The sequence below is a fragment of the Phyllobates terribilis genome, unplaced genomic scaffold, assembly GCF_046119375.1.
Source record: "Phyllobates terribilis strain yellow unplaced genomic scaffold, ASM4611937v1 Scaffold_8__6_contigs__length_399053987, whole genome shotgun sequence".
NCBI lineage: Eukaryota > Metazoa > Chordata > Amphibia > Anura > Dendrobatidae > Phyllobates > Phyllobates terribilis.
The window spans coordinates 362,934,661-362,950,085 of record NW_027362768.1 but is presented as its reverse complement, the minus strand read 5'-3'; the positions used below and the strand labels follow the sequence as shown (position 1 = coordinate 362,950,085).

The 15,425-nt window shown below is 42.2% G+C and overlaps 1 protein-coding gene across 4 annotated transcripts in view; it reads right to left on the bottom strand.

The window, feature by feature from the left end:
* PLXNB1 (plexin B1) overlaps positions 1–15,425 on the bottom strand; it is a 152,999-nt gene that overhangs the window by 50,962 nt on the left and 86,612 nt on the right. For all 4 annotated transcript variants that reach the window (XM_073644782.1, XM_073644781.1, XM_073644784.1 and 1 more), the window contains one exon: positions 1,328–2,456. In XM_073644782.1, coding sequence (XP_073500883.1) covers positions 1,328–2,455 — 1,128 coding nt within the window. In that variant the 5' untranslated portion in view covers position 2,456. The remainder of the gene's footprint in view (positions 1–1,327; positions 2,457–15,425) is intronic.

The following is a 15,425-nucleotide window of genomic DNA, read 5'->3' as shown; positions in this document are numbered from 1 at the left end:
AAGAGAGGACCATATCTCAGGAACGGAGAGACGCAGGAACAAAAGAAAAACATCGCCGGATTCAGGAGAACAGCGGCATTTACACTGGGTAAAGAAAGTACATATTTATGGCAAGTGACAGGTCCCCTTTAAATCACTAAAATCCCAGATTGTGATTTGTAAGAAACTGAGGTGACACAACTATCTTACCCTACCTAAAATATGAAATCCCAAAGAATAATTTAATTAATAAGCTAGGTTTTCAGAAACAGCACAACGGGAAATGGAGCTCTGGGCATCAACCAAAATAGGGAGCTCTTTGTTTCCTATTTTTGGATAGTATTTCTCAGAACTCCAGCCCACAATCATATGCAGTCTACATAATATTGCCATATAGTATCAAGAGAAAACTACCATATACAGCTCATGTGATGCTGTGAAATACTGCCGGGATAATACTGCCATATACAGCCCACATAAAGACATCAGACAGTGCAAAAAGAATAATACCGTATATAGCCTATGTAATAGAGTGATAGTGTGCAAAGATGATACAGAAATAAAGTCCATATAATGTCACCATATGGTGTAATTAAACTACTTCTATGTGCACAGCACACATAATGCCACCAAATGGTGCACACGTAATGTGCAAATAATACTCCCTTAAAGAGCCCACATTATATTACGGCATAATTTATAAAGCATACCAACATACACTGCTAAATAAAACTGGGTAGTGTTAGTTTGCTTTTGGGAACCTAAGCAATTCGACAATTTGCTGACTTAAAGAAGTTTTATCATCATCTGGAAGTCGCAGCTCCTCTGCCTTCTGGTTCCTGTTTGCCAGAGGGTGGTGCACACATGATGATTGACAGTTCAGACCAGTGGCAGTGGCACTCTGTTTGCAACATGGGAAAGCACATCAGAGACAACTTTGCCTCTGCAGCACCGGAGGGGAGCAGGGACTATGAAGCCATCTTCAGAGCAGCCCTTACAATCTCTATGGCATAGAGATTGTAAGCGCACGTTCCCTGCCTAAGAAAGAAGGCATAAGTGGCCGGTAAACTAGGCAACAAGCTGTAAGCGATAGAATGAAGGACTTTTAAAGTAACTTGCAAAGTTGTTTTTACGCATTTTTATTAGGGGAGACAACCCCTTTAATCTGGCCGTAGTAGGGGAAGCAGGCTGCTGGAAAAAGCACAAGTGTCTGACCAGCTGACAACATGACCATCGACGACGCGACCATCGACGACGCGACCATCGACGACGCGACCACCCACCACATGACCATCAATGAACGTTCCATACGAGTAACACGTCATTGGGTAATGAGCGCGATACTCACAGATGGAAGCTGAACGCAGTTTGACTTCACGTCATATTCGATATACGCCACTTCTCTGCCGTCATCTTTGCCGTCCCGGGTGTAGCAGATGTCTCTGGTCTGATTGATCAGTCGATCGATAAGATTCATAGGATATAAGCACAAACCTGATTCTTCACCGACTTTCCCGGTAGCGGCGTGCCACGGAGAGAAGACGGCAAAGAGCACATCTCCGCTGGTGTTTAGGATGCCCCTTGCCATCTTCTCTCCAGGTTGGGTGACATAGGCGGCCTGAAGAAGGTTATAACTCCGACTTCCGTCTTTAATTTGGCAACTAAGTGGCAACTCCACGTAGGAATAGTAATGGGAGTCATCGGGGCAGATACGGGAGATGTAGGTCTTATACTCCCGAGAGGGTGATTTTAGATCACGACGATAAAATAGGAAATAAACATTGGATCGGTGAGTAAAGACTTTCACAAAGTGGTGGTTGTACTCCGAGAGTCGCCCGACTACTGCCAATTTGGCCGTTTCTTCGTAGGAGAAGACGGAATGGGATTCACTTCCTCCGTTCAGGTTGCGGGTGGTGATGGGAGGAATGCCACCCACTCCTTTACTGGTGTAGCCCCTTCCGATAAACAGAAGCGGTGTGCCATCCTTGGAAAGCCCAACCAAGCCAACGGTGGTGACATTTGGATCGTTGGCGGCGACGTACTGGGAGTCCACAGGTCTTTCGGGTCTAAAGAGGACCTGATTGACGGATCCCAATAGTCTTTTCTCGCAAATGCCCTGAAACACACTGCCGCATACGATCAGCTCTTTTTGGCTCGGCACCACCAGCAGAAGCTTGTTGTGATTGCTTGTGTTCTGTACATGTGCACATTCGGAGGTGACAGGGGGCAAACAATCCTTGCTGTCCAACACAGGTCCAGTCTTAACTGGTTCAGTCTCAAGCAATAAATCCTCGGTTAACTGGTAAAGATAATTTGTGGCACCAAGATATAGGGTCCCTGTGTTGGCGTCCAGGGTGAGGTGGTTGAACATTGTGGTGTTCTGTGAAAACGTAACATAAGCTTGTGTGCCGGAGACCGTGGTGCCAAGAAGACACAAGGCGGTGAGGAGGACAGTTCCTGGTGGCATGGTGATCATTCTGCAAGAGAAGAAAAATATCCATTGGTTCATAGAGAAACATGGAACAATGACACAGAGTATTGATATAACTCAGAGTATGATACATAATTCACTTCAAAGACCCTACTACAAAATGTAGAATTAATGGGGTCTCCTCATTCAGAATACTTACAAATTACCCAAAGACAACAGTTCCCACCAGAGAGTCTCTGACTCTGGAGGATCCGGCACGTCCATAAGTAACAAACAGCCTATAGTTTCAATTAAAACTGTGTAATACTTCATTTCTCCTGTGGAGGCACTGCAGAGAATCAAATGTTTGTTCAAGCATACCCCATGGATTAAAGGGAAGCTATTATCAGAAAATTACCTATTGTCTAAGTTAGGTTTTTGTGTTAAAGGTATTGTTGAAAAAATGTTGGCAATGGTTTTTTTCCCCATTATTTATTAAAAAACAAAATTAGTAATCTTGCAATTTTTAAACAGACCACTGAGGCTTCTGTCCTTTCAGGAAGCATTTTCATCAGTTTTCTTATCATCAGAGGCAGGATTACAATGACTGATACCATCTCTTGTGAATGGTGGATCCTGTGATATCACAGCTCACCTCCTCCCCCTGTATAATGAATAACACCTCTATATACAGTAGATAATACAGGATCCACCATTCAAAATAGGTGATGTCACAGCTCACCTCCTCCTCCTCCTGTACAATGACTGATAACACCTCTTTATACAGTAAATAACACAGGATCCACCATTTACAATAGGTGATATCACAGCTCACTTCCTCCTGTACAATGACTGATAACACCTCTATATACAGTAGATAACAGGGTCCACCATTCACAATAGGGGATGTCACAGCTCACCTCCTCCTCCTGTACAATGACTGATAACACAGATTCCACCATTCACAATAGACAATGTCACCTTCTCCCCCTCCCTTCAAAATAACATTTGCACATGCTCATTTGACACTTGACAATTGGGGCTAATGTACAGTACAGACCAAAAGTTTGGACACACTTCATTTAAAGATTTTTCTGTATTTTCATGACTTTGAAAATTGTACATTCACACTGAAGGCATCAAAACTATGAATTAACACATGTGGAATTATATACTCAACAAAAAAAGTGTGAAACAACTGAAAATATGTCTTATATTCTAGGTTCTTCAAAGTAGCCACCTTTTGCTTTGATGACTGCTTTGCACACTCTTGGCATTCTCTTGATGAGCTTCAAGAGGTAGTCACCGGAAATGGTTTTCACTTCACAGGTGTGCCCTGTCAGGTTTAATAAGTGGGATTTCTTGCCTTATAAATGGGGTTGGGACCATCAGTTGTGTTGTGCAGAAGTCTGGTGGATACACAGCTGATAGTCCTACTGAATAGACTGTTAGCTGCTTTTTTGTTGCCATAATACAAATTCTAAGTAAAGAAAACCAAGTGGCCATCATTACTTTAAGAAATGAAGGTCAGTCAGTCCGAAAAATTGGGAAAACTTTGAATGTGTCCCCAAGTGCAGTTGCAAAAACCATCAAGCGCTACAAAGAAACTGGCTCACATGAGGACTGCCCCAGGAAAGGAAGACCAAGAGTCACCTCTGCTTCTGAGGATAAGTTTATCCGAGTCACCAGCCTCAGAAATCCCATGTTAACAGCAGCTCAGATTAGAGACCGGGTCAATGCCACACAGAGTTCTAGCAGCAGACACATCTCTACAACTGTTAAGAGGAGACTTTGTGCAGCAGGCCTTCATGGTAAAATAGCTGCTAGGAAACCACTGCTAAGGACAGGCAACAAGCAGAAGAGACTTGTTTGGGCAAAAGAACACAAGGAATGGACATTAGACCAGTGGAAATCTGTGCTTTGGTCTGATGAGTCCAAATTTGAGATCTTTGGTTCCAACCACCGTGTCTTTGTGCGACGCAGAAAAGGTGAACGGATGGACTCTACATGCCTGGTTCCCACCGTGAAGCATGGAGGAGGAGGTGTGATGGTGTAGGGGTGCTTTGCTGGTTACACTGTTGGGGATTTATTCAAAATTGAAGGCATACTGAACCAGCATGGCTACCACAGCATCTTGCAGCGGCATGCTATTCCATCCGGTTTGTGTTTAGTTGGACCATCATTTATTTTTCAACAGGACAATGACCCCAAACACACCTTATAAGGCAAGAAATCCCACTTATTAAACCTGACAGGGCACACCTATGAAGTGAAAACCATTTCCGGTGGCTACCTCTTGAAGCTCATCAAGAGAATGCCAAGAGTGTGCAAAGCAGTCATCAAAGCAAAAGGTGGCTACTTTGAAGAACCTAGAATATAAGACATATTTTCAGTTGTTTCACACTTTTTTGTTAAGTATATAATTCCACATGTGGTAATTCATCGTTTTGATGCCTTCAGTGTGAATGTACAATTTTCATAGTCATGAAAATACAGAAAAATCTTTAAATGAGAAGGTGTGTCCAAACTTTTGGTCTGTACTGTATATGCATTTCCTGAAACAACAGGAAGTTAGAGTCTAAAAAAGCCCCAGTGGCCAGTGTGAAAATTGCAAGATTTTTATTTTACTTTTATTATAAAGTCGAGGGATGGCTCCTTTAATATGGTGGAATCTCTCTCATTGGAAATGTTTGACTACAAACAGGATTTTTCCGCTGTAACCGCCGATGGCTGCTACTTCTACATGAATGTCTAATTTAGCAAAACCATATAAACGAGCTTTGACTCAAAGGGCCCTCTGTAAAAGTTTCAACCCTGTAAACACAGGCCAATGATGCCATTTGTGTGTTAACGGCAAATATTTTAAGTGAACCTTCTTCTCGTACTCAGCGAAGGAAGCTTTTTATATCTTGAAATTATAAATCTTCAGCCATATGCTCTGCATAGAGCATATGATGAAATTCAGGTAGCCACCACTAGAGGGAGCTCACTGCATACTGTAATAAAAGTGTATACAGGAAGCTCCCTCTAGTGGTGACTGCAGGCATCCTGAATGTTATCATTTATTCATTATATACAGAGGCTTTGGAGCTTTGTAGTACACAAATGGAGTGAAGGACATATCACAGCTCTGGCCGTTCTCATGTGTACATCTGGGTGCGGTAAGTGTCTGATCTGTGGAGGTGCCAGGAGTCAGACCTCCACCAATTTTATATATTGATAACTAAACTAAGGATACTTCATCAATATCAAAGTCCTGGACAACCCCTTTAAGCCCTTTACTACTCCAGACTACGAAAGACTTTGCCATTCCAATACATTGTATGTCGGTATTAATTTGACTCTGAATAGTGCTGAAAATATATGGCAGTGATATTTACGGTAGAATCATGTGTGTACTGTATGGAGATATTATTTATACTCTATATGACATTGAATGACGGTATCATTTAAAGACTATATGGCGGTTTTATTTGGGCAATGAATGACGGCATTGTGTAGAAATTATATGGCAGTGTTATATAGGAGCATCTTTGGATATTGTATGGAGTTACTATTTCGGCACTGTATGATTCTCTTATTAGGGTGCTGCATGGTAGTCAGGGGCGGTCATACTGCCGGTGCAGCTGCACCAGGGTCCGGAGGTGGAGGGTGGCCCTTGCAGGGCAGCTAATACGGATGGCAATCTGGCCTGTTTCTCGGAGCCTCAGGCTCCGGGGGGCCCATGGCCTGATTGCTCTCATCATATGCAATCGGCGGGCAGGGAGCGATCCCTCCAGCTCCGCTGCCTACAGGGGAAAATGGCAGCGGAGCTGAGGGAACCCATCCTCCGCTTCCTGCCCGACGCTTTCTCCCTGACACAGGTACGCGCAAACTTGATGACATCAACATGTAGCGCGGGCCTGTGTCAGAGAGAAATTTGTCGGCAACGACAATGCTGCGGGGGAGCGGGCTGAGAAGTGAGTGTTTTTTTTTTTTGCTTGTTTTTTTTTACTAATACACTGGGGAGAGGTCCAGGACAGTCAGGGGTGGTGGGGGAGAACAATGATGGAGGTGGGGGAGAACAATGATGACAGTGAGGGAGAGCAATGATGGAGGTGGGGGTGAGGACAATGATGGGGAAGAGGGAGAGCAATGATGGGGAGAACAATGATGGGGGAAAACAATGATGGGGAAGAGGGAGAACAATGATGGAGGTGGGGGTGAACAGTGATGGGGGAGGGGACAATGGTGGGGAAGAGCAATGATGAAAGTGGGGAGAGGACAATAATGGGAAAGAGGGAGAACAATGATGGAGGTGGGGGAGATAGGACAATGATGGAGGTGGGTGAGAGGACAATGATGGATATATTTTGATTGGTGTGTAGCTAATAGTATATTAATGGTGGGGTACATATATGTATTCAGGGGCACAGTGCAGGGGAGACACATGTATGTATACAATATATGTGACCTTGTTATTTTTAGGGCTGCGGTGATCATCATGACAAGACAAGTCGTGGCTGGGAGATGTCGACATGAAGGTCTGACCAGATGGAGAAGCAGAAACAGACTCTAATCAGATGAGATGTCAGCGGTAAGTGCCTGGATGTAAATATTATTCTGTATCTGCGCTGTGTGACTTGGAGTGATAATGTTATCTGTAAAATCCCTTAGGCTGCATTCTCACATTTGTGTGAAATGTCCGTGTGCAGCCAGATTTTTTTATTGGACGGCACACAAACTTGTAGAGCTTTCTGGGTCCATTCACACATCCGTGAAAATCACGTATCTGAGAATGAGATCTGTGAGGGTCAGAGATTGTCCTGTTCTGATCCAATTTTGGGGATCCGAATAGGACATGCTCAATGCGTCTGTAAAAGCAGGCCGCACACCGACACAAAACACAGATGCAGGAATATAGCCTTATTATGTATACCACAGTCCCTTAGTATATAGTGTACTCACTTATTATGTATAGCGTCATCCTTAGTTACATAATTTCATCTTTTATTATGTATAACACCGTCCCTTATTACGTACCATCCTCTCTAGTTATATATGGTGCCGTCTCTTATTATATAGCTTCCTCTGCTGTTATGTACAGTGCTGTCCCTTACATAGCGTATTCTTGTTATTTTTGGCAGTCACCGCACCCTCTTTTACTACATAGTCCTCTCTTGTTAGATATAAAATGACTGCTGATGGAGGAGCCGGTGACCAGAAGACCAGTCCATCAGCTCCTCCATCAGAAAAGAAGCTTTACCATGCTCCATCAGCCGTCATTGCATTATATATCTAACAAGAGAGGACGGTATGTAATAAAAAAAACATGGCGCTATGGATAATCCAATATGTAAGGGACGGTGCTGTACATAACAAGAGAGCACTGTGTAATAGGGGATGGCAATATACATAATAAAGAAGGCTATGTAAGATATATTTCTTGCACAGGGGCCACAAGCTGTCATGTGTCTACCCCTGATGGTAGTATCATGTGGGCAGGGCCGGCGTCAGCACCCGGGCAAGTGCCGGGGCCCTGAACCATCAGGGGGGCCCACTAGCTGTCGGGGCCTGGGCGGCTTCACCAGCATCTTTGCAGGACCGCTGTGAATGCTGTCACTTTCCAGACATGGCCGCGCGCTGTGAGCAGTGCGGCTGTGTCTGGTAGTAATGACGCAGCAGGGGCGACACTGCAACTTTAATTGTGCTTGTGTGTCGCCCCTGCCGCGTCATTACTACCAGACACAGCCGCACAGCGCACTGTACGCGGCCATGTCTGGAAAGTGACAGCATTCACACAGCGCTGGCGGTCCTGCACAGATGCCGGGGAAGCGGCCAGGCCCCCGACAGCGAGTGGGCCCCCCTGATGGCACCGGGACATGTCTGTGACACGTCGGCGGCCCTGCACTGCAACATACCTGAGGAGCTGTTGGACAGGACACAGGCCAGGGACATGTGAGCGAGCTTCCCCAATCCCCATATTAACAATATTTCTAATGTGTGTGCATGTATGATGTGAATATCTGCGTATATGTCAGTGTGTATGACTGTGTATATATATATTTATTTATGTCTGTTTTATATGTGTTTTTAAGAATTTGTGTTCAAATATGTATGTCTGTGTCTATGTTTGCGTATGTGTTTGTCTGCATATTGTATGTGTGCAAATCTGTGTACCATGTACATGCCTACATGTGTGCGCGTGCACGTCTGCGTGTTGCGTCTGTGTGCATGTCTGCGTACTGTGTGTGTGCGCATGTCTGCATATGTAAAGGATGAGGGGACAGCCTGGGCCCTGTGTACTATACCTATATTTCTCTGCGGTATCTGTGCATCATGAATCGCAGTATGTGCTAAAGGGGCCACTGAGACTCTTTCGCCCGGGGCCCAAGAAAACCTGGAGCTGGCCCTGCATATGGGCAAAGTATGGAAGTATTATTTGTCATTATATAACATAGTGTGTACGTTTGTGTATTTATCTTTCAGAAACTATGAGAATAACTTAAGTACAAGTTGTTAAAATAGAAGAATTCAGGATATTATAATTATGTTCTTGGTTTGTTTTCTACATTTTTGCAGGATGAGTAGAAGGGAGTAAACCGGTCAATATCTCGACTGATTGAGAACAATGAGTCTGTCGGATCTCGCACAGTCTGTTTGATTTCCTCGCCGGCTTATGACCTTGGGCACGTCGCTTAATCTTATAATGTCCGTGGCTCAGGCAGGTTTGGGCTCATCAATAAAGAAAGGGACCTGACAGGACTGTAAACATTAGACAATAGGTAAAATACCGACACATAGAAACAGAACAGTCACCAATATAATCTCCGGATAAAACCTTAGCGGAGGGAACAGGATTTATGGGCGCTTATCCTAGTCCTAGTAAATGGCTCCGCATAGATAACCTGCACATGTGCAAAACAAAACGGGCGGACGATTATCTAATACTGATGTAACTGGAGGATAATTCAGCCTTAGGGTATTTAAAGTAAAAAAATCTATAAGAAGGAAGCAGAGACCGAAAGCTGCAAAAGATATGTCCTATCTATCCCATATCTATCTATTTATTTATCTCATATCGTTCTATCCCATATCTATCCAATATCAATCCCATATCTATCCAATATCCATCCATCCCATATCTATCCATTCCATATCTATCCAATATCCATCCATCCCATATCTATCCATTCCATATCTATCCAATATCCATCCATTCCTTATCTATCCAATATCCATCCCATATCTATCCATCCCATATCTATCTAATATCCATCTATCCCATATCCATCCATTCCATATCTATCCAATATCCATCCATTCCATATCTATCCAATATCCATCCATTCCATATCTATCCAATATCCATCCCATATCTATCCATCCCATATCTATCCAATATCCATCTATCCCATATCCATCCAATATCCATCCATTCCATATCTATCCAATATCCATCCATTCCATATCTATCCAATATCCATCCATTCCATATCTATCCAATATCCATCCATTCCATATCTATCCAATATCCATCTATATCTATCCATCCCATATCCATTCATCCATCCATCCATCCATCCCATATCCATCCATCCCATATCCATCCCATATCCATCCCTCCAAGGAAATGAAGCGACACTAGTAAAACAAAAGAGTGCACATTCCCAGATCACAGCCCAGTGATCTACTACAGAAAAATAGAAAGAAAAATAATCAGAACGCCAAAAACTGTGCTGAAAAACTAACTTTTCATTTACCTAATGAACAGAAAGAGATCAGATCATATTAGTTGGAACTTTTAATCCATTCACCTGATCGATCTATGCATCTATCCACCGAAACAACCAACCCTTCCTTCCTATCTAATAATTTATCTAGCCATCCATCCATTTATCTTTCTATTAATGAGTTAATGTATCCATCTATAAAACCATCCGTCTCTATCTAGATTTAATCTGTCCTTGGAAATGAAGCAGCACTAGTAAAACTTAAAAAAAAAAAATAAAAATAAATAAATAAATAAATAAAGTAGTAAGAGAGCATATGACCAGATCCCAGCCCAGTGATCTACTATAGAAAAAAAATGGAAAAGAAACAGAACTCCAAATACGGACGATGCAGAAAAAAAATGTTTTGTTTTTTATTTACCTAATGTACGGCAACGTTTCATTCCATTCACCTGATTATATTCATCCATCTCTCCATCGCTCTTTCCTTTTCTCTATCTAGGTCTATTCATTTACTTAGCTATATGCATCCATATATCTATTCATCCACACATCTATTGTTCCATTTATTATTTATCCATCCATTTATTAATTTATCCATCCATCCATCCATGCATAGCGCTGTGCAAAGTTTTAGGTGTGGATTAAATGCTGCAGCGTAAGAAGCTTTCAAAAATAATAGATTCTTTTTATTATCACTTCTATCAATTAACAAAATGCAAAGTGAATGAACAAAAGAGAAATCTAAATCCCATCTGTATTCAGTGACCGCCTGTCGCCTCCATCACTTTTTTTCGTCACTTACACACAGTTTTTGAATTAACAGGAGATTGTTCCATACATCTTGGAGAACCGACCCCAGATCTTCTGTGTATGAGGCTTGTGTGGATCTTTCTGTCTCTTCATGTGATCCCACACAGACTGGATGATGTGAGATCAGGTCTCCGTGGGCGCTGGATCACTTGTGCAAGAGACATCCACAGAAGATCTGAGGTCAGTTCTCCAAGATGTTTGGAACAACCTCCTGCCGAGATCCTTAAAGAACTGTGCACAACTGTACCTAGAAAAACTGATGAAGGCAAAGGGCGGTCACCAAATATTAACTTCTCTTTTGTTCATTCACTTAGCATTTTGTTAATTGATAGAAATAAACTATTAACACTTCTATTTTTTTAAAGCTTTTCGACACTTGCTAAAAAAATGTGCACAGTAGTGTCTGTCTATTCAATTAGTTACTTCGGTACAATGACATTGAGGAAGCTGTTTCTTGTTGGGTTAGATCGGACCCACTTCATGGTCCCCATAGTGGTCCCAGTGGCCGCCTCTTGGATATGTGTGCTGTAATATCGCTGAGACCAGCAGTGAATGGGTTACAGAGAAGAAACAACGTGTAATAAGCTTAATGAGTGGGCTACATTGAGTGTAAATTATATCTCCGCATCCATTAGAGGCTGCGGCCGCTGGTATTTGTCTTTGTGACATGGCACATGGGTGAAGGATGAAGCCAGTTCTACACCATAAATTCCTTACTAATATGCGGCTAATGTGCTGTGGTGAGGCGGCCACACTTGGCTAGTTTGGTCCCTTCATTGTTTGCACTGCTGTAAAACAAAAGGTGCATTGCAAAAAGCGCAACCAATATTTCCAAGAGGTAATGGCAGCAGATGGGCTTAGGTTCAGTAGCCGGGCTGGAGACCGAGCTTCAGCTCCAGGAGACGACATTTGTCCTGTAATTATAGAAGCCGACGATGTGCAACCAACACAAAACTCAGATTACAGATTATCCCCTCGCTGGAGGAATAACATATGTACAGGAGAAATCCAGGAAAGGGGAAGAAAGGCATGGAAATCTCCGCTGGGAATTACAATGTTCAGAACTGGATGGAGAGACGGACGGACGGAGAGACGGACGGACGGATGGAGAGACGGACGGACGGATGGAGAGACGGACAGACAGAGAGGCGGACGGCCAGCCGGAGAGACGGACGGACTGACGGAGAGACTGACGGAGAGACTGACGGAGAGACATGGATGGATATAGAAAAAATGAACAGCACTTCTCCAAATTTGGATGGATGCAAACTCTTTAAGGTTGTTACCAAAACCTTCTACATCTATACTAATTCCAAAAAAGGCAGCACTCCAAAATCAGATGACTAATATACTGACTTTCATTAGTGCATTTGGAGACTTTTTAGCTCAGTATTAAAGCTTTTCTCCAGCCGATAAATAGATGGAAGCCATAGACATAACCAGAGCCATAACCCGGAGCAATGTCTGTATCAGGTCTCCCATCTACCATGTGCCATCTATATTACCAGGGCCTCCTTACATGACAGAGGGGTATTGGATCCGGTCGGGCACCAGCGCCCGGGTGACTCCCACATAGTTGGACCCGTTGGACGAACTCTTCTGGTGCAGGAGGCCGCAGTCGTCTTGCGGATTCCAGAATCCGCCTCTCCGTCCTCGGACACCGCGTTGTATTTCCAGGGAGGTTTAATTAGATTGCTGGCACACAGTCACTAAGGAACATTATTTTAGGCTGATAAACCAACTCGCCCAAGGGCGTAAGGATTAGAGCCAGAGGTTTGATCTTCAGAGTGTTTGATGCAAGAAGTGCAATCTCTACTGGGATAATAACAATCACCTCTAAATGTTTCCCACATAACTTTTCAATAAAGGGGACATTCAACCCACTACAAACACCAAAAACCTTTTATAGTCTTTTGTTTTCAACTTTTAAAACTAGATTTTTTTTGTTAGAAGGGTCTCTCTCGATCAGCCGCAATCAATGATGGAACCAGGTAGCAAGTGTTCAATTTCTGCAGTGCCTCCACAGGTCAAATGAAGTACTGCATTGAAATTTCTAGAAAAATAATATAAGACAGGAAAGAAGCGAATAAAATGATAAGAATGCATTAAATTGCTTCCTATTTTTATAATGCACAGAATATTACAGCTTAGTGCACTGTGCCTTTAAGATTGGCATATGAGAAATGGCGGAGAGGCGATTACAGAGCGAGCGCGGCTCACGGCGCAGCTGAAAGGAAACGTTTTCTTTTGCAAAAGGTTTATGTTACACTTTGAATATAATCCATTTCTGCATCGTTAATGGCTCCGGTGATTATAGCAGCGCTCAGCCGGCACCTTCTGGTACAAACTCAGCCCGACTCGTATCTCTATAAAAATCTCAGCAAGTAGATTACCCAGCATGCAGTGCGGCACGACTTATCCCCCCGTCCCCCATCCCTGCCTGGGACCGAAATAAGATTCTTGGTAGAAGGAAGGGATTAAAAAATACCAATGATCTCCACTGTCTCGAGGCCGCCGCAGTCGTGCAGTACACTACAGCCACATTCTCAATTTGTAAGGTGTAATACCAAATGTGGCCACTTGACAAGAGTGGTGCTGTTGCTGGAGAAAAAGGAAAAAAGAAACCCTTTTTTTAAATTCTAGACAAACCCTTTAAGGGGAGTCTTCCTTCAAGGGTTTGGCCAGAATTACGAAACCCCCAAATTTTATCTTTTTTTTTTAAATTTTCGACAAATCCTTTAATTGGAGTCTTTCTTCAAGATTTGTCCAGAATTCCAAAACCCCCAACTTTTATCTTTTTTTTTTTTTTTTTAAATTCTGGACAAAATCTTTAAGGGGAGTCTTTCTTAAAGGGTATGACCAGAATTACAAAAAAAACCACCTTTATTTATTTTTTACTTCTGGATGAAGCCTTCAAGGGTTTGTCCAGAATTATAAAACACCTCCTTTATCCTTTTTTTTTCATTATAGACAAAATCTTTAAGGGGAGTCCTCCTTCAAGGGTTTGTCCAGAATTACAACCCCCACCCACCCCTCCCCTTTATCTTTTTTTTTTTATTATTATTATTATTTTGGACAAACCCTTCAAGGGGAGTCTTCCTTAAAGGGTTTGTTCAGAATTAAGACCCCCCCTTTTTATTCTGAGGTTGATAATATAATGTACATGATATAAGATCATTCAAAAGATGTCTTTATGAACTTTTTACAAATTCGCTAAGCTTGTTACCCATCAAGCCGAGTTTTTTTCCCAAAAAGTTCCTAAAGAACATATGCAAATTGCCTGTTCAGAGAAAAAGAGGACTTGAACTCTATAGCGCCACCTATTGGAAGCAGCAATCTTACAGAATTCTACAGAACATATAGAAGTTACAAATATTTACCGCTGTGTATATTCATTTGGCTTTAGAATAGTCTATAAAGTCAATGACAAATATCAGGGCTCCACCAAGTGGACAAAGTCAGTACTGCACCTTTTTATCCAATTTCTTTCTCTGTACAGACAGAAGTATAAGCCCTTAGGGATTTTCCTCCTATGACCTGGACTTAGCCTTTGGGTTTGGAAGTCAGTGATCCGTGCAGGAGGATTGCACAGAGGACACTGCGAACATCTCCCTTTTTTTGTCACCTGGATCAATACCATCAGTCAAAGGTGTGTTTGCAAACGGGGATGAAGCACCCAGGGAGAAACATAATCTTGTTTTTCTCTGCTTGCAATCATCCTACACAACGGGACATGCTGTTATTATGATTTATAGGACGCCGCGCTGATCTGCAGTCACAGCAGTATCTATCACACAGAAAACAGGCGGCGATATGCAGGTGCGCACTGGGTCTTATACACCAAACATCTCCCCTTGTGACAAATCCACATCTCTGATAACAGGAGGAAAGGATGAATATAAAAGGCAATTTGTTTAGACTTTTGAACCCATTACCTACAGCGGGAGACATTTTTCACCACATTGTGATGGAAAAAAAGAAATAAATAAAATATTTCATTTAATTTTTTACTACCTTATTTAGTTTTACAGCAGACTGTAAAATGAGAGGGTGGCAATCCTTTTTCTACTGACCTCTTGCGGCCTGTATGCGAACTACAATTACTTATTTTACACAGATTTCACTAAATCATACAACCTTCTAAACAGGTAATACTGTAGTAAAGCCACTAGAGGTCAGAAGAAGGTCACCACCATCTCATTTTACAGCCTGCTGTAAAAGTAAATTAGTAAAACAAAATAAATGAAATATTGCTTAATTTATACATTTTAAATCACAATTTTGAGAATAAAGTCCACAGCTGTTGGGAAAAAAGGCTGTAATGTGTTCAAAAGTCTATAATTATTATTATTTTTTTTTATTTTGAACACATTACAGTATTCTTACACAAAAGCTGTGAATATTTTTCATGAAAATGTGATGAGATGACAAATAAATAAGTATTTAATCATTATTACTTTATTTCGTTTTACAGCAGAATGTAAATTGAGCTGCTAGTCATCTTCTTCTGG